At 46.5% G+C, this 20,038-nt stretch overlaps 1 protein-coding gene across 5 annotated transcripts in view; it reads right to left on the bottom strand.

The window, feature by feature from the left end:
- Positions 1-20,038, bottom strand: part of ACLY (ATP citrate lyase) — a 63,142-nt gene that overhangs the window by 12,549 nt on the left and 30,555 nt on the right. For 4 of the 5 annotated variants that reach the window (XM_006032765.3, XM_025214506.1, XM_025214505.1 and 1 more), the window contains 11 exons: positions 19,554-19,633; positions 18,402-18,532; positions 11,287-11,405; positions 10,547-10,683; positions 9,934-9,995; positions 8,733-8,850; positions 8,454-8,608; positions 6,986-7,076; positions 4,389-4,418; positions 2,424-2,565; positions 107-275 (listed from right to left, as the gene is read on the bottom strand). In XM_006032765.3, coding sequence (XP_006032827.1) covers positions 107-275; positions 2,424-2,565; positions 4,389-4,418; positions 6,986-7,076; positions 8,454-8,608; positions 8,733-8,850; positions 9,934-9,995; positions 10,547-10,683; positions 11,287-11,405; positions 18,402-18,532; positions 19,554-19,633 — 1,234 coding nt within the window. The remainder of the gene's footprint in view (positions 1-106; positions 276-2,423; positions 2,566-4,388; positions 4,419-6,985; positions 7,077-8,453; positions 8,609-8,732; positions 8,851-9,933; positions 9,996-10,546; positions 10,684-11,286; positions 11,406-18,401; positions 18,533-19,553; positions 19,634-20,038) is intronic. The other variant, XM_014524256.2, reaches the window with a different exon arrangement.

The raw sequence follows: 20,038 nt of genomic DNA, 5'->3' as shown, positions 1-20,038 counted from the left end.
CACTTAAATAGTATTTTAAAGTCACAATAATACATAGTCCTATTTCCCTGATATTACTAGCCTGGGTTGCTTGAGCGTCTTTGACCTTTGCCGATTACTCACTTACCTGGGGATAGTTCATGGTCTCGACAGTGCTGTCATAAGCAGATCGCAGAGAGGCAAAGTTGATCAGGACGTCCACCTCTGGGTGCTTCTTCATGGCATCCGACATGTTCTTGTAGACAGGGATCAGAATTTCCTTGTGGCCCCAGTAGAATTTCTGCTTATGATCTCCACTAAAAGAAACAAAAAAAACAAAGCAAAACAGATCTGATCATTTATGCTGCTGAAAAGGAGCTAGTGCTGCAGGCAGAGAAACAACAAAGCACATTTCTCAAACACCATCAGCCTGGACTCTCATCTCAAGGTGGGAGTAAAAGTAACCATAACTAACAAGAGGGTCTTCAGAGCATAAAGATAGAGTGCTATGTGGAAGGAGTGGCGTTAAGGCAGATGTAGAAGGTAAAAGAAGGCAGAGAGTTAAGGTGTAGAAATCCTACAGTAAGGTTAGCAGAGCCTCAACTCTACTAGACAATGAAAAAAAAAAAAGAACAAGGTAAAGAAACAATAACTGAGACAGGGATATTAGCAATTATTTAATAAATAAAGGACAGAAGGAAAGGGAAACTGAGAGAAGATATAGTCATCCTTTAGGCCTAACAAACTGGATGGCAGAGCGCCAATCGGCTGATTTTTCATCCCTCTAGAGGAGGATTTCACTATCCGGATACATCAACAAAACATACCCCTGAAAAAGCTCAACACCCAGGCCTTATTCTCCACAACCTCCCAGCTGGAGTAAGATTGCTGAACAGAGGGCCACTGACTGCTATTGGTCATTATGGACCCACATGACCTTGACCCTGGTAGTTCCTTTTTCCCCAGCCTACTTTCCCCATGTGACTTCTATTAGTACAGGACTCCTCTCTCTTTCTAACTTTACAACTTTTGTGCCATATGGTAGCTGTGTAAGGAGAAACTGGCAAAGTTTCATGTGGCTGCATCTCAGCAGTAGGAAATCTGTGCCTGCATTTTGTGCTGGTAAAGTGCTCTGCAAAATGCCTCTTGCTCAAGAGGGATTCTAAAGTTGTAATCATCATTAGATACTAACAGTGTGAGGTGCTTGATTGGCAGGCAAGGTAAGGAGGATTCAAAGGGGGAGATTCACTGCAGGAGACAGAGAGATGTTTCATGATTCAGTGTCTCGGCTTTATATAAAAACCTAGCAGAAAGCTCCTGTAGCTGTCTCAGGAAAACAGAATCCCAAACAGCCGCTCCCTCATTCTCACCACTATCCCATTCTTCACCTCTCTATTGCTCCTTTTCAAAGAAGAATAACTTCTTCCAAGGTAGAATGACTCCTCAACTCAGACAGTGCATTGGTACCAAGCTCTAGCACAACCACATCCTGCAGGGAGCAAGGGAGGCATAAAGCAACTAGGGCAGCATGTGGATGGGGAATAAAAAGCATCAGCAAGCTTTGCAAAATTACTACTAAATAGCACATGGCCCAGAAGTAAGCAAATAAGGACTGACTGTGTAAAACTGCTGTACAAATTCAGCCAGAGGAGTCTCTGCTATAGGGATCTTAAACTATAGAAGAGATAGAAGTAAGAAGGCCCTGACTTTGGATGGGGCAACCAGCACTGGCTGACAGGTCCCAGAAAACTAGAGTAAAATCCTGGAGAATCAAGTCAAACACTAAGCTCCTAGGATTTCAAAATACGATTACAAAGGCACTAAAAATGGACATGTTACCAAGCCAAAGGAAGGGACAATCCCTTCCCCAGGGTCTACAGAGGTCAAACAGATCTACTCTGAGGCAGGATACAGAAACCACTTATTTTATCTGGGAATGCCTACCATTCCAACTTATGGCCATGCCACACTGAAGACACCCAGGCTCCTAAACTAAGTTGAACTGGACCTGGCCAGTATGCGAATGATGACCACATAGGAATCCCTCAGGCCACAGACACAAAATCAAGGAGTTGTGGACAAACAGCAGGCAAATACTAGCCTGGCTGAAACCAACTATGCTGGGGTCAAATGAAGAAAGACCTCATTTGACCCCATACTCACTGTTGGGCTGATGGACAGGAGTACAAATATACTGACCATCTGTTTCAATGTAGTCTGGCCAGTACCTTGGTCAGTGAACACATGGCAATTTGAGGGAGCGAGGTCTCTGACAAAGAAGGGACAGGACTCAGACGGGACAGAACTTGTCAGTCAAAAGGGTGAGGGAGTCAGGAGTGAGAAGAGAGATATAGGAGAGACAGGATGAGGTGGAGCTGTGCTGGGACCTGAGAAATAACAGAAATTCTTAAAGAGGAGGAAGCCAGCAGGAAGATTTAAGGGAAACAAGAAGGCAGCTCACTTACGTGAATGGATAAACCATGGCAGCAACCGAAGGTTCATCCCTGGAACAGATATAGTCAAAGTCCAGCATGCCCTGGACGGCCCGTGTCTGCATGCCCCAAACAATCGCTTTGGTGTGACGGCTGAACAGGGTCGTGGCTTTACCTGTCCAGAGGCACGGGGGAGAGAAAAAGACAAAACAACTGACCCAAATATCAAGTTGTGCATAACCAGAGCTGCAATGCTATCTATGTATCCCACACATCTGCCAAGAAGGCTTTTAACTGGGCAAATTTCCCCTCCAAACCCGCTGGAACTAGCGGACATGCCACTCAAGTGAGGGCAGGCAGCCCGAGAGGTCTCTCTGTAGGTACTGCCCTTCAGATTCACAAAACAGGTAAGGACTCCATCAGTGGCAGAGCAAGGAGGGAGAAGTGGAAAACAGCTGCCTCCTCTCACCCCCAAAATGTACTAGCCATGCTCCTCCTCCCCCCACTTCCCAACTGGACTGGCCAGTAGATGTATTCTGTGGAGCTGAAGAAAGAGAGAGGAGAGAGAGAGAGAGAGAGACCAATGATGAAGCATGTATTTTGCATGTAGCTTGTACTCCAAGAGGTCCACAGGAAGCCAGATTTCTATGTGGATGGAGTTTCCCACATAAGGGCATAGGGAGTGGGGAGAAAAAGCAGGAAATGAGGAGGAAAGCAGCTTAACATTACTCAGGCTAGGCTTTCAGTTCTTTTTGAGTATATGAATCCAACAGCATTTCCAGGTGGCACAGAACCTGGCTTCTGGGAGCAAGCTCACAGAAGAGGATGGCTTATCTGCTTACACTGCAGTCACACAGATTTTTAGGAGGAAATATTCTGGGCCCCTCTCTCTAACCTCAGGCTATTTGTTCATTTAAAAGGTTAAGGATTCCTTCACCAACTTCTGGGTATAACTCAGCCTGGAGCTGAAAACCTGGTTTCACTCTTAACTTTTGCTTCATGCTGGTTACCACCACTATTTGCTCCCTGCTTTAAATTTTATGACTTTTCCCATCCCTGCAAGTACATGGATGATTCACTCAGCCATACTGCTGCTTAGTTGATGTCTTGGAAGGATTCTAGACTGAGAATATCATATAAAAAGCCACAGCATTTTTATCTTCCTGGCAATTACACTGTGTCACTACATCCATTTTAAACAAGAGAGACCAAGAGACAGAGATGGTTTGCTACAAGGGACAGTTAGCAGCAGAGCTGGAATTAGAATCCAGGAGTCTTTCCATCACTGCTCTGAGCTAACTGCCCTGCTCCTATATTTTCAGACACCTGCAAGTGACTGAAACTTCACTTATTCAGCTCTCCAGCCTTATCCAGCAAAGGGCTGCAGAAAAAGGCTAAAATCCCATCAGCTGCCATGGGAAAGCAATGCAAGCTCAAATGTTCGACTGAATGGGTAAAGCAGCCACCAACTGTAGCCGATTCATCAGAAGCTTCCCTGTGTGCTGTGAATGCCTCAGACAGATGGGACCTGTGTAATGATGATTTTATTTAAAACACGCAAATAAAATGTGTTTCTTAAAAACATCCAATTACCTGATTCTGATCAAAATAAACACCAACCTCTTAGGTGTGTGGGTACATGTGTTTTAAAGAGTGTCAGGTCATCCATAGTATACCCAGGTCAGAATTAAATGGGGGGGTTGCTTATTTAAGTCGCCTCCCTGCAATGATCCCTCTCCTTTTAGATTGATTTTTCTCCCTTAATCCTCCCATTGTTAAAACTGTTCCTCCTTTGCACAAATAAGCTTCAGATCTGCATTTCAAAAACAGCTGAAAAGTAAGAATGGTGTCTCACTCTACAGGCCACAGGGATGAGGGAAGGTGGAAGAACCAGACAACACTGCAAACTTTTGGAGAGAGAAAAAAACAGCATAAAAAAAAATAAAAGGTCAGCTGCCAGCAAGGCCAGACACATTCAGCTAGTCACAGGCATCCTACCTTGAACACGTCTTGAAGTTGGGGCTGAATCTGTTAAAGAGAGAATCACTGATGCAACGATATAGCACAGCTAGTGGAATACAAAACTTTGCCTGCTGCAACCCTGATAACCAGGGGTCCAGGTTTTCCATTTCCCATGGAAAAATGGAGTAAAATGCAGATTTCTCTCCTTACTGGAGGGAAATGCAGATTGCTCACTTCTGCAAAATGCACAGGTTTCTCTGCTATTTTGCAGTGAGCCCTCTGCAGGTGGGCACAGTTCCAGCCTGCAGGGGGCTGGGAGGGAGTGGGAGAGGAAGGCGGTCAGGCAGAGGGTGCCATGTATGCACATGGCCCCAGACAGCCTGGAAAGCAGCTCTTGCAGGTAAGTTCAGGGGTGAGGGATGGAATTGAGGCCCCTGTAAGGAGGGAGGGAGGGAGCTGGGCAGGGCTGGAGCTGGGGCTCCTGCCCAGCCAGGTAGCGCGTGGGGTTTGGGGCCCGGGTTGCAAAGCATGGCTGCAAAGCCCCAGCAGGGAGTGGGACAGGGCCATGGGCAGCTGGGGAGGGGGGGCAGCTCGGGAAACTTACGCCCCCCAGATCTGTGCGTGGGGTGGGGATGGGCTGCCCACTGCAGGCTCAAGCTCCTGTGCCCTGCTGCCCTCCCCTGGGGCATCCACAGCCTGGCACACTGCGGTCGCGCAGGATAGCTGCTTGCCACTGCAAGCTCTGTGCTGCCCTGGTGAGGCGTCCCCTCTGCATGTGCAGCAGCTTTGAGGGGCATAACCCCATGCTGCCGCCCTCACTGCAGCCATGTGCGAAGGGGGCACATTGCCAGCATAGCGCAGAGCTCTCAGCAGCAAGCAGCTTCTCTGTGTGGCTCCAATCTTCCCTACCATGCTGGGTTGTGCCCGATGGGTTCTGGAGGCCCCCAGATAGGGCAGCAGGGTGGGAGCCTGCACCCGCAGCTTGTGCAGGCCCCCACCTCTGCCCCATGCAGATCTGGGGGGCATAGGTCCCCCCTGCCTCTCTGGGAGTGCGCACCATAAATGGGGAGTCAACCCCCCTGCCTGAGCCCGGAGCAGGCAGCAGGGGGAGCCCAGCTCTGCTCTGCTGCAGCAGCCACCTTCTAATGGGGGCAGTGGACCTGGGTCCGTGGCCCCATAGCCCTGGTAACTGGACCCCCCCCGTCCACCTCGGGGGAGGGGTGTGAAGGGAGGGGCTTTAATTTTAAACAACAACTGATTTGGGGGTTTATTAGAGAGAGTTTGCAATTTTTTTTTAAAGATCAGAGAAAACCAGGATCCCTGCTGATAACTCAGTGGCTTCGAGTGATTTGTTTAGAATCTTTTCCTGCATAATGCACTATTCTTTTTTAATTAAAAAAAATAGCACAGACTGACAAAGCAGGACGGAACTCCAGATTGGGCATTTTAGAAACAGAAAGGGGAAAAAGACCTGTTTAATTAAAAAAGGGCTAGGTCACTCCAGTGTTATAACACAATATACTAATGGCCTCAAGCAGCTCCAGCAACTCCTGATCAAATAATAATTAAAAAAATAAATAAAATCATGTGCAGCACTACAGCTTAGAGATGCCACACATTCCAAACACATTTGTGCAGCAGCAGCCAGCCTGAAGTGGTTTTTGAACTTAGAGTGAAGTCAAAACGTCTGCTTTCCAGATGTCTGGACACCAAACAATCACTGCGCAGGAATTTGTGCTCATCCCAGTGCAGATATATTTCAAGCATAAGACGCTTCGTCTTCCAAACCGTAAGCTAAATTACAGCTTCCACAGTCTATTTAACCTTCAACCTTTTTTCTAAGACTACCCACAGGACTGGCTATTAGTAACAATTGTGGTGGCAGTAATGGCTGTTTGTGACCTTACCCATTAGGAACTGATCTGAGTCCTGCTGCATGTACATAATGTTCATCCTTGCTTACTCCTGAAATACCTTCCACACTCTTAATTCTAATGCAGGAAACAGAATGAGCTTTGAGGGCTTGTGGCTGTGTTAAGACCGGGAAGTTTCCCAGCTAACTAGATTAAAAAAATCTTAAGTGTGCTAACCTCAAGGGATATCACAATTCACTGAAGGCAGCAGGCCATGGTGCCTAATGCCCTGCCCAGAATTTTAAACACACACCCAAATGGGCCCAGGTGCAAGGTATGCCTTTCTAGGCAGTGATGTGGTTTCCAACAGCACAATATCCAACTACTTACAAACACCAACAAACAAAACCAGACGACCAAGTGAGACAATACTGAGAAAATTTTCCCTATTGACTTCACATATGTGAGGGAACTGGGAGGGCTGCAACTCTCAATTTCTGCTATTTCCCCTGGGGAAAAGAAAAACAGAACAGCCCAAGCAAAGACAACTCTGACTCATCTTTTTAGAAATGAGTAACCCTCCAAGTAACAATGGTTACAGAGCTCAAGGTTGGAGTTACAGCTGATTCCACAAAGGTGCTTAGCTGGGACCATGTCCCCCATGCCAAGCTAAGAGCAGTGGAGGGAGCGAGTGGTGTTGACCCTTTCAAGAGCTGGAAGCGGAAGGGGGCAGGGTGTGTAAGCATTGCTATCAGTGATAGACCAGAATACTGGGCTTACCAGGTGGCGCCACAGACTTTGCTTTCTTGGCTGGAGTGATCTCATCAGGCTTGGATTCAGAAAAAGAGGCAGTTCTGCTTGGTGCTGGTGTCTGAAAGAAAGAACCCAGGTGTAGGGTTAGCAATGAATGATGTAGCAATGTAGGGCTTCCTGATGCTGCCTTCTTGGAGACTGGCAATTTGCTTTGGTGGTAGGTACCCTCCAAAGCAAAAAGGGTTTTAAAAAACTGCAGCACTGTAGCAGAAAGAGATTTCAGAGTCATAGCCGACTCCAAAATGAACAGGAGTCGTCAATGTGATCAGTAAAGCTAAATGCACTTTATCATGCATTAGCAGGTGCATCACAAACAGGTCCAGGGAGGTGATGCTTCCCCTCTGTGTGGCATTGGTGAGGCTGCAGCTGGAGTACTCCATCCAGTTTTGAGCGCCATACTTCAAGAGGGATGTGAATAATCTTGAGGGTCCAGAAGAGGACCACTCATATGGTTAGGGGCCTGCAGGTAAGGCTCTACCAAAGGAGAGATTGAGGGACCTGAATCTCTTCAGCCTCCGCAAAAGGGGGGTGGGGGGGACAGGACGGGACAGCAAGGAATGGGAGATACTCTGTTTACCAGGCCACCCCTTGGAATAGCTAGAAACCATGGCCACAAAAACCTGACAGAGAGCAGATTCAGGTTAGACATCAGGAAGAACTTCTTTATGGTAAGGGTTGCCAGGATCTGGAATGGGCTCCCAAGGGAGGTGGTGCTTTCCCCTACCTTGGAGGTCTTTAAGAGGTGACTGGACAAGCACGTGGCTGGGGTCATCTGACCAACACTTTCCTGCCTGGGGAAGGGGGTCAGATTCTATGATCTGCTGAGGTCCCTTCCAACCCCAAATATCTATGAATCTATGAACTGCTCCAAGACAGATCAGTGGCAGCAAAACAATCATGCATGAAAGTCTGACTGCATCACACCTGATGTGCTCAAAGCAGCATTTCCCAACCAGTGTGCTGCAACACACGTGTGCAGTCACGCATGTCTAGGCGTGCCGCAGCATTTTGGGCTGGAGCTACGGCCCCCTGCCTGCTGCTGCTGCGGACATAGAGAAACGGGGAGCATAGCTCCAACCAGGCAGGTGGTGTGGCTCCATCCCAAAATGCCATCCAGCTGTGCGCCATCCCACCCAGTCAGCTGGCCATGTGCCACCCCAGCCCTCACGCCCCAGTCTGGCTAGCTACACACTATTCCCCCACCCCCAACTCCGCATCCGGTGTACTGAAGTGCTTTTTAAATTTAGGTAAGTGTGCCGTGGGGCAAAAAAGGTTGGGAAATGCTGACTCAGAGGACAGCTTCATTGAGAGACTTATACTAAACCACGGGGCATCAGAACCCTGCTCCCCTCTCACTTTTGTCAGGCTTTGTTTTTTCTACAGAAGTTTCCAAGCAGAGCAAAACAAGGAAGATCCTTGTGGCTCAAACACTCACCGAAGGGCTGCCACTGGCATTGAGGAGGAAGTTGGCAGTGTGGGCTGCAGCAGGAGGCTGATTAGGGATAGGCCGGTGGCCAAGCGCCATGCCTACAATGGCAGTCATGTGGGTTTCAGTGCCAAAGACGTGGATGGGGATCCCAGTGGTTTTTCCTACACACACAGAAGAAACCCATCAGGCTTGGTGGATGGGCCAAGCAGTTCAAGGTACAAAAAGAGAGCAATGGAAACAGATACCAAACACAGAAATGTTAAGGGACTGGTTGAATCTTCTTACCCACTTCACCCATGACACGCAGCCCTTCCTGGTAGTTTGGGCCTCCTCGCCGCACAAAGATCCTCACTTCATGCTCTTTCAGAGGGCCCTGGTAATCTTTGATGGCTCTCACAATACCCTGAAAGACAGCAGATGGGCCATCTGAGTGGGGAGCACTCTTGCAGTGACAAGGCAAGAATTGCATCATGCACCCTTTAATGCAAAGCTTATAAAATGGAGCATAATTATGTAATACATAGGGACCTACTGAATTTGTGAAGGAAGTGGGGTGTGACAACTTTTTTAAATCTTGCAGGTTTGCCCCAACCCCCACTGATTGGTGGAAGGGCCATGCCACTCACTCCCGACTGGCAGGGAGGCAAAAACCATAGTTTAAAATATGATGGTTTTTGCCTCCCCACTGCTGATTGGTCAAGGGGCCCCAATGGCTCCGCTGTTGACCAGTAGGGAGGCAAAAATGGTACCATACGTAAAACTGCAGTTTGCTTCCCCGCTGATAAGTAGCAAGTTGCAGGTGGCAGGGACAGGGCTTGTCATATTAAAGGAGCTGCCATGCACCCCACTTCCACTGTGATAATGTAGGAAAAAAGGATGAATAGCAAAGAGATTGGTAGGCCAGAGTGTAGTCTAGGAATCTGGTTCCAGGACGTGTAGGAGAAAACCCCTCAGGAATGAGCAAAGAAAGTAAGAACAACTGTTTTGTGTATTGGAAACAATCAGCTAGGTATGTGTGGAAGTTTCCAGGTAGACAATGGAGTAAGAGAGCAGAGCATGAGCTGATCTTCTGGAGCCAATCAGCTTGGGATTGCTGGACTCTCCCTCCCTAACCCACTTGTTCAGCATTCTGATCAAATGCTTGTAATTACCGTGTGGTCGTGAATAAGTATTGTCACATTGCTATCTTGCATGTAGTTTGTATTTTGTTATAGCATTTTAAAGCATTTGGTTAAAGTAACTCTACAACTGCTATTGGCCTTTGGATTTTATAAAAGCATTTTAGCTTAATTACTACCATGGTCAGTCACATTCCAACACAAAGCAAGAATTGGAGCACGCACCCTGGCCAAGCACAAGCTCCAATCCTGGCCCAGAGGGACAATCTCTCTGCTGAGAGAGTCAAAAAGGAGCCTGGCTGGGGGCATGTTTGTAAGTGGCTGGCACAAATCTGTACATTTGCTAGCATTTAAAAATATCCTGTTACCTTGAAAGTGGCTGCCACATTGGTGAAGTTAGCAATGCTGCCTCCGATGATCAGGATTTTTCCTTAGCAAAGAGAGGAAGAGACACTATTTAGAACATGGTACATAATGTACTTCTTAAAACTATGAAGCAGCTTAGAAAAAGGAGTTGTGAACAGGATCTACCAATTCAGGCTGCTGGCAAGGGCCCTGCACAGATCAGCTGTCTGGAGTCTGCAACATATTTGATAAGAGACCTGTGCATCTAACAGCAAGCTTTCTGATGAAAGCCAGACTACTCGCACTTCTGCCCTTTACGCTGCAAGAGACACTGGATTTTGTCAGGGAAAGCAGATGTGACAAAAGAGGCCCCTCATTCTTTCTGCATGGTCATGATAATGCATCTCATGTAAAAAGGCTTATACTACTTATGCCAACACCATACTTCAATAAGTTGTTCCAGACAAGTCCAAAACCAAGAGCAGCTCAGATTTATCCAGACAGCGTTTGGGCTGATACAGCAAAATACCTAAGCTCTTTATGTTGGCCTGGAAGAGCTCCGTTTGCACTGTCACAAGCAAGAATGCATGACACCAGAAGGATTGCTAGAGTTCAACATCTTACATCTTTACTTACCCTCAGGATGCTTCTCCTGGGTCATGAGGGAGAGAATAGTCTTAGCATAATCATAGGTCTGCTGCTCACTTGGGGCTCCAGAGTATTCCCCATAGTTTGCCAGTTCATTCACGCCCCCCAGGTCACAAATGGTATCACTGTAAGAAAGAAAGAACGTTTGGCACTTCTCGGGCAGTGCAGAAACCTGAAGAAAGCTTCACAAACAATTGGCTCTACTATTTCCTGAGGATGAGGTTGATTTCCCCGTGGGGGCTAATGTGACTATATTTCCAAAGGAAGGAAACTTTATGACTGTCACAAAGGTAAAATTCAGCCAGTTTCTTTCTGCCCTTCCAAACCAGACAGATCAGAAGAACACAAGCCGAGCCTGGCACCAAGGATTTTTATCAATAAGGCTGATAGTCTGGACCTGCCAATCTGAAAGTAGGAAAAGAGGTTCTGAAGTATGGTATGGGGAGGTATGCTGGAAGAAAGACCTACAGAACTGGGCTTAGGTTCCCCTCTTGGGTGCTATTTTTAGAGCATGGTGCTTTACCTGCCTCCAGAATGAAACTGCACTCTGATCTCCATCAGAGACACAACACATGCACTATACTCAAGAAGCACTTCAGGGCAACACAGCTCAGGCCAAGTCCCAGCCACATGTGACATAGAAGCTGCTGCAAACTCCCCTTTGGGCTTTCACATTGGCTTTCTAGGGTCAGAATCCTTCTCCTCTTTAGAAATCCTACATTTAGTACCTGTAGACCACAGATGCACCGCCTCCAGCCACCATGGTCCAGATCCTTCCCTTTGGGTTGAGAAGAGTCAGTTTCAGGCTGGCTCCACTCTTTGCATCCAGATCCGCAATGTAGGCTTCCTGAAGACAGACAGACAGACAAGTTTTAAAATTCCCCTTTGCTAATTTATTTTTTTTCCAGGTTAGTGAATGCAACCTTCTTGTGGAACAGGATGGGGTAAAGCTGCCAGGCCTGATGTCCCAGCTCACCTGGACTAAGGTTGGATTTATAGGAGCTCAGCATTTCTGAGAACCAGGATGACTCCTGCCCTAGTGTCTCCTATAGCAGGCCTTGGAAACCTATTTTGACTGCCTAATCTATCTGTGTTTCCAACCCATCTAACTACATCCCTTAAGAGCCTTGGCAGGACTGTTCTTTATTATATCATAGAGCTTTATTATCAAAGATGAGTAAGGCTGGAAGGGACCTCAAGAAATCATCTAATTCAACCAGGGATTGAACCTGAAACTGAAGTTATTAGAGCCATGCTCTTACCAACTGAGCTATGCTCTTCAGGACTGTCTCTAGGTCTCTTGAAATGGGACTGGACATGAGCATTTGAGGAACACCTACCTGGGGGAGTTGCATCTCACCACTGGAACCAGTGGGAAATGGATTAAAATTCCAGCCTGGGGGACCATCAACCCCTCCCACCAACCAAACACTTCCATTACCAAAGAGACCGTGACAAACGGAACCAAAATAAAACCCAAACGGGAGCTTGCACTGACAGCAGAGAACAAGCTCCATCTCATTTCTGGACATGGCTTTCCTCCCAGCCCCCAACAAACACCTGGTCAATGGAGCAGAGTCTGGCTCCCCTTGATCCTTACTTATGGAGATCCTACCCTCTAGGAAATGCATGTTGTTTTATTAAACCTATAACCCGTTTGTCCCTCACATATATCAATCTGGGCAGGAGGTCATATGTAAACAACTGAGCTGCAAATTTTTTTTCCCCTTAGTGCTTGCTCTTGCAAACTGTAAACTATTCACTTAAGACAGGACTACTCACAAAGGAACTTCTGGAGTGCTACCGAGTCAGCTACAGCTTGACTAAGCTGTATCACCCATTACATTTCTATCAGAATATGCTCTGTCATATTAAGGTAGTCAATTCACTTCAGCATTCATGCTACTCTTTGGAAGCTCTGAGGTTTCCATGGCCCCATAGACCAAAATTGCAAAGAAAAGAATGTTTTCCAAAACCAGCCCTTTGTACCAAAATCAAAACTTAATCTGACAGCTGCACCTGATGATTCAGACTAAGGTCAGACCTGGTAACCAAATCAGCCAATGATTTTATTCTCTTTCTACCTATACCACAGCCATAGACGTAATGACAGAAAAAAAAACCCACACTGCCCAATCTAGCAGCAAGTTCCTTTAGTGTTGTGAAGCACTGCTGTAACAAGAGATCATTAGCAATCTCAAGGAACATGCAGACATAATAACCTTCAGAGTGACTTGCAGGTGGATGATTCAGACTGAATGAAACCAAAACTAATCTACTCGAGTGCTAATTGAGTTAAGTGCCTGCATCCAGCAAGCTACTTGGGGAGAAATATCTAAATGGATTTCTTGGCCACACTACAAAAAACCTTTCCCAATTTAAGAAGCATTATGATTATTAAAATGAAGGTGCTGAATAGAAGACAAATCCTCCTTGACACGTCAGGTGCTTGGGTCTGGCAAGTCACTGCTTGATTAAGGAGAGTGCATTATGCCTGATGGAACTCCGAGTCTGCTACAAGCCTCTGTACACAGAATATGCTTTTACAAGGCTAGGTACAGACATTCAAAAAGCCAGAGGTGGAAATCGATTTAAGTTATGTGGTTTTCTGTACATGGAGTAGTTTACATTGGCAGCAAACAGAACATGCATTCACCCTGGGGTGGGGGTGCACACAGGCTGCTTTGCACTGCGTTCTGCCATTTTAAACCAGTCTGTGTGTGATTAACATCTGTCCTGTTGCAGGTTTAGACTGGCTTCCAATCACTTACACCAGAAAAAGCATAATGTCTGCATTAGGGATGTGAAAGGTTAAACGATTAACTGATAAACCTGGAGAGAGCTGGTTATGGCTTACTGGTTATCATTTGGCATGGGGCAGGCCGGGAGCAGTCTGGCAGGGGTGAGGGAAAGAAATGGGAAGCCTTGCTGTACCACAGCAGGAAAGGGAAGATGGCAGGGCAGGTGGGCAGAGGGACTAGTATACCCCTTGCCTATGAGGCTAAAGAGGAAAACATTGAGCAGTCTAATGACTCGTCAATTAAGCAATTAGTTGCTCCTTCATACATGTTCCCTCTCTCTCTCAGCTTCAGGTGAGCTGCCCCTCCTCTGGTGGGGCTTGCCACAGCCCCCTCCCCCAGGAGCGACTCCCAGCAGCATGTCTGGGCTGCTGTGTTACTAGTTAACCATTTAACCAATAATTAGAGGACGTTAATGTAAATATTGTTTAAAAAAAACTATCCATCCCTAGTCTGTACCTGACCTTAAAGCGTCTAAGTCAAGGGTACAGGGGTGTAGGTTGTAGTCGTGTTGATCTAAGGACATAGGCAGACAAGGTTCTTTGGGTGAATCTGATATTTTTTATTAGACCAACTTAAATAGTTGGAAAAAAATTAAGCAAGCTTTCGGGTTCAAAAACCCTTCGTCAGGCTGAGGAAGTTTCTGCAGTTGATGTGAGCTCTTCCTGGATGGAATGAAAAGTAAAGAAGCCAGCGGCTGGGCTGGTATGCATGCAAGACAGGTAGTCAGTGAAGATGTAAATTGAGGAATCAGTGGGTGAGAGACAGGCTGGGGGTGTGGGGGGAGAGAAGGGGGATGAATAGTGGAGAGGTACCTGGGGATTCAGATGTCAGGCAGGTTATAATGGGTCATAAATCCAATGTCTATACTGAGTCCATGATTTTTAGCATCAAAAGAAAGTCGGATAGAGGGATGGCAATTGTTGAATTTCTGATGGAACTCAAAATCAGAGATTGCAGGTTTTCAGTCCACATGATGTCATCAATAGATCGTAAGTATAGCAAGGGTTTGATGGTGATGGTGCAGTCCTTAAGGAAGTCACCCTCCCTCCATCCAACTTTCTCTTGAATACTCCAGCACCAACATCTTTTTTAGACACGATGACCAGTATGCAGAATGATAAAATACAGACCATGTTATACAAGAAACCCACAGACCAACATACATATCTGCACAGAACCAGCAATCACCCTAAACACCAAAAAAAGTTGCGATATAAAGCCAAGCCCTCAGATACCACCAAATTTGCACTGAGGAGGACACCCAGGATTGCCACCTCACCAACCTTAAAAAGGCTTTCACCCAACAAGGATACTCCTCCAGAGAGACAGATCGCACGTTTGAAAGAGCCACCCGGATACCAGGCGAAGAACTGCTGCAGTACAGAAGAAAGCCCCCCACAAATCGCACACCGCTGGTTATGACGCATCACCCCTCCCTCGAACCCGTATAAAAAATCCTCAAACAATTACAACCCATACTAGAAAGAGACCCTATTCTTAAAGGGATCTTCCCAAAGCTACCCATCCTAGCTTTCAAACAAGCACTGAACCTCGCCAACCTCATCACCAGAAGCAAAACTGCCTCAGGCCCAGAACACACCAAATGGATCCAGACTATGCCACAACAAGAAATGGAAGACCTGCCAACACATCACCACCCCCACACTCACTATACCCCACAACAGAGCCATCAGCATTCCCAGATCTTTCAGCTGCACCTCCAGAAATGTAATATATCTCATCCAATGCACCAAATGCCCAGATGGAAAATACATAGGAGAGACCAAACAACAACTGTGCACCAGAATGAACGCACACTGGAAATCTATCAAGGACAAGAATACTGAGTTAGCTGTGGGGGCACATTTCTCACAAGAAAACCACTCTCTCTCCAGTCTCAGTCCTGATCCTCAAAGGAAACTTGCAAAACACTTCTCAGAGAAGAGCCTATGAACTCCACTTCATCAACCTCCTGGACACTAAAAAACATGGACTAAATATAGGCATTGGATTTATAACACATTATAACCTGCCCGACAGTTGACTCCCCAGGTACCTCTCCACTATTCATCCCCCTTCTGTCCCCCCACACACCCAGCTTGTCTCTCACCCACTGACTCCTCAATCTACATTTTCACTGACTGCCTATCTTGTATGCATACCAGCCCAGCCCCTGGCTTCTTTACTTTTCATTCCATCCAGGAAGAGCACACACCAACTGCAAAGACTTCCTCAGCCTGACAAAGGGTTTTTGAACCCAAAAGTTTGCTTAACATTTCCCCCCCCCCCAACTATTTAAGTTGGTCTAATAAAAGATATCAGATTCATCCAAAGAACCGTGTCTGCCTAAGTCAAGGGTAGGCAACCTTTGGCACACGTGCCAGAGTGTAGCACAGAAAGGTATTTTGCTTGGCACATGCACCTCAGGGCAGACAGCAGGAAAGCAGCTGGGGCTGCACTGCCACAACAAGGATTGTACCCCGCTATCCACCCTGGCACACCAATATCTAACAAGTTAAGGTTGCAGGTGTTTTTGGCACTATGCCCAAACACATTGCCAAGCCCTAGTTTAAGTACTTTAGGAGCACAAGCTCTGTCGATTTTCATGGGAAAAGCATGTTCCTAACTCTTAAAAAGTCTACCCACAGATTCAGCTCAACTTCGCTAGTCAGCACCCGGTTTCAGTAGTAACTATTTCAAGAGGAAAATTCTCTCTTCGGACTGAGGTCCCAGCCTTCAGGTAAAACAGATCTTACAGAAAAATAAGATATTATCCTTCATCTTGGAGTTGCAACAGAAATGCTGAGTGGCTATTAATGCTAGCAGCAGCACTATCCTACAACTAGCATAGGCAGATTAACACATGGACCCGCAGGACATGGGCCCAGGCCCAGATGCCTGGGTTCCCTTGGGAAATGGCAGGTTAACCCTTGCAGGCAGGCAGCATTCCAGCCTGCAAGGGATCCTACTTTGGGCTGCCGTGAGTGGGACACAGGGGTGCCGTGTGCATGCATGTGGCCAGGAATGCAGCTGGGCAGTGTGGAGAGCAGGTCCATGCAGCCGGATTTATAGAGGGGAAGGGGCATGGGAGAGGGAAGATCGAGGCCCCCAGGCCCCACAGTGAGGGAGACTGGGGCAGGGGCTGGGGGCACTTCCTACCAGGGCAGCGTATGGAACCCAGAACCAGAGCAGGACAGAGCCACGAGCGGCTTGTCCGAGGGCGGGGGGGATATCCCCCCCGATTTGTGCATGGAGCAGATGCAGGCTGCTTGTTCACTGCTTTCTGTTCTGTTCTTTGCCCCAGGGGCCCTGCACCAGCCACATGTCCCCTGCCTGCCCAGCAGTGCGAGGCACAACTTGCTACCCCACTGCTGCCATGTAGGCAGGGAGTACGCAGCTAGCCCCGGGGCCCCTGGGGCAAAAGCAGCAGAGCGGAGAGCCCCAAGCCCACAGTGAGCAGCCTGCATCTGCCTTCACCCCACTTGGCTCTGCTCCACTCTGGCCATGGCATTTGGGGGGGGGGGCAGGGAGCAGGCACAGGCATGTGCCACCCACCCCTAGCCCAGCTGGGTCCATTCAGCCTCCTCCACAAATCTAAATTGTACCTTTAGAAGTTTTTTACAAAGAAAGTAAATGTCCTAAATTCCGAGAAATCAAAGCCTGGGGCCTTTTAACCAGACTGGTAAAAAGAAAAGAGTATTTACAGTGATATGGAAGTCTCCCCAAGAACAATTTAAAATGCTCAACAAAGGTCATTTCTGTTGAGTAAGATCCGAGCCCAAATTTGGGAGTTATGATGAATTGAGTAGGAGGAGCCCAATGACGGCAGCTCACTCAATAAAAACCTGTAACTTACTGTCCCCATTTGGAGGTGACTTCACTTGCAGAACAACGAAGGAAGAATCGCAAGTATAAGTTCAGATTAGATTGATCGCCTAATCAAGCCTCTCCGTGAACACGAATCTCTTAGTTCATGCTGAAGCCGCGGAGCACCTGAAAGGGACTGAAGGAAGGGGACGTAGTCCTATCACTGGTGAGGCCAGCCCATTGAACCGTACTACTGAGGCCAGCCCATTGAACCGTACTACTGAGGAATGAAACCATATTTTGGTATTTGGCTTCTCGGAATTCTAGGATTGTAAGTATATTATGAAAAATAATAGTATTGATTCAAATTTAACTTTTAGTTGTAACTGTAGTTGTTTTTGTAACACTAATTCTTATAGCATTGTTTGGGAAGGAAGTGCATTCGGAGCATTGTTTCTGATATATGTAATTATTGTGTTCTTAATGTTTGTGGTGTTTCTTAAAGCTAAGCAGTGTTATATACGTAGCAAAGAGTTTTAAAATAAAATTGTGTTGTATAAATTAAGTGTGTAATCATTGTGAAATCGTGCAATCAGCTAACTACTCCCCCAGCCAGTGCATCAAAACGAATCAGTAAATTGCGTGGGATTTTCTCTATTCCATAACCCACTAGAGACAAGGGCATGGAGGCCCATCCTGCCCTTGGCAACGACAGCAGCACCAGAAGGGGAAAGGGCTCCTTCCCTCCTTGGGAGTCCCCACTGCAGTGTGGGGGGCATCCAATTTTCTTCTTGCCCCATAAATCAAATCTGCCATTGAACAGGATAAGGCAGAGCAGAAGTAGTGATTCTGTCGACATGGCAGGCGCTGCTCCACAATATGGTCAATATACCAAAGCAAATACACCCTGATGGTTTACTTACCATTTACATCTATGTGGTTAAATTTGACCCGCCATTTATAAAAAGTAAAGGCCAAGGATGATTCAACAACAATGAAAAACAGCCAAAGCTAAGAGCATTGTTACTCAGATGAAGCCACCAGGGATTTATAAGCAAAGGCTGTTGTCTGTCCTCTCGACTTAGGTACTTAATACTGACTGCATGAACTGTAGCGATGGGTTCACGTCAGGGAAAATGGAAAGCCCTAGTTGAATCACGTATGCACAGACTTATGTGCATGAAGAATGGGCTCTCATGAATTGCCATTTACAGAAGAGGGGATTCTTCACTTGCCTCTGGATAAGCCTCCCTGCCAAAGGGAGGCGGGAACTCCACATCCCCCCATTTCACTTTGCAGATGTAGTCAGCCGTAGCATCAATCTTTGCAGCCAAATCCAAAATGTGGACGCCATCTTTAGTCACAACTGTAGTTGAGAAACGCTAAAGTTAACCTTTTCCCAGTATCTCCTAATGCAAGTATATTAACACCACCCTTTCCCCACTGGCTGAATATCCCATGCTGCTTTCTACAGAGCTTTACACAAAGCAATGGCCTATTTGTTTATTTCTCCCCTCTTTATTAATCACTTTAATAAAATTCAGCAAACATAGATAGAGCCAGCACAAGGCCTACAGACTGTTACGGCCAATTAAATTATATGAGGGTGTGATTCCCCTATCCATAGCTCAGTAGACACTGAAAAGATGCTTGCAACTTTCTTTGATACATATTGACAATTTATTCTTGCAGAATATAACTTAGTCACTATACCAAGATATGCCTTCAAGCAGTGGTGCTCAACCTTTTGGTCCTGCAGGCCAGATGAATGGCATTGGGCCCATTTACAGGCTGGATTGAGCCTGAGGCCCCATGCTGCCCCCCTCTCTGCTCCATGTGCCAGGATTGGGCCCTGGGACCCTGCATTGCCCCCCTCACCTGGTCCTGTGCAGTGGGATCAGGTCTAGCATGTAGGGTTCAGAGATCTGGCAGCAGACAAGTGGTAGGACCACTCACCCGCCACTAAATTTCCAGACCCATGAGAATCCAGCCCCATGGGCCAGACAATACTGCCACATCTGGAGGTTGAGTACCCCTGCCTTAAGAAAATTTTAAAAACCTACAGGAAAACTGCAGAGAAAATGTATCCAGCACTTGCATAAGCTTCAGGAATCTTTCCAATGCTTTCTTAAAACCATTCTGCCAATCCCATTTATTTCTCTTTAGAGACTTCTCTCATCATACCAGAACAAACTACCCACTAGTCATCTTCAGTATGCTAGTGGATTCCCTGCTTTATCTAATATTTGATAATCCAGTTAGATTGGCAAAAGACAGACATATGTAGTCCAGCTTTCAGAAACACATTAACTACTCAAAAGACAGCCCATAATAAATACCACTATTAAGAAAAAGAATCCTTTGCCAATTCTCCCCAAAAACATTACCTAGTGGATTGATCTCCAGGTATGTGAAATACAGATCTTCATAAAGGTTGAAAAGGCCGGATATGAAGCTAGCCAGGATGCTGCAGAAAAATTAATACACATAAATTCATTAGAGCAGGCAGACATATAGCAGGCGCCGTACAGCCTGTTTTCATTCTTTCATCATCTTGGCATGTTGTATAGCTACTTTGCATCAATCTCTTTCATTCTCATTTATCTCTGCAAGAAGATGGCTGGGTGATGATGATTCAGGGAGGTCAGACAATGGATGATTCATCTAATTAGACCCCCCCCCCCCAAAAAAAAAAAAAAAAAAAAAACTGCTGAGAAAATTCAAGATTGAAAAGGAAAAAAAAAAAAAAAAATCAAAAAAAAAGTCAGATGATGACAATCTGTTTAAATCTCATTAGGAGGCAGGACACTCTCCCCATGTCTCTCAATGACAGATGTAGCTATTGACATTTTTAGTTCTGAAAGTGTACAAT

The sequence above is a fragment of the Alligator sinensis genome, unplaced genomic scaffold (assembly GCF_000455745.1).
Source record: "Alligator sinensis unplaced genomic scaffold, ASM45574v1 scaffold1377_1, whole genome shotgun sequence".
Lineage (NCBI taxonomy): Eukaryota > Metazoa > Chordata > Crocodylia > Alligatoridae > Alligator > Alligator sinensis.
The sequence above is the reverse complement of the archived record's forward strand: the minus strand, read 5'-3'. Positions and strand labels throughout refer to the sequence as shown.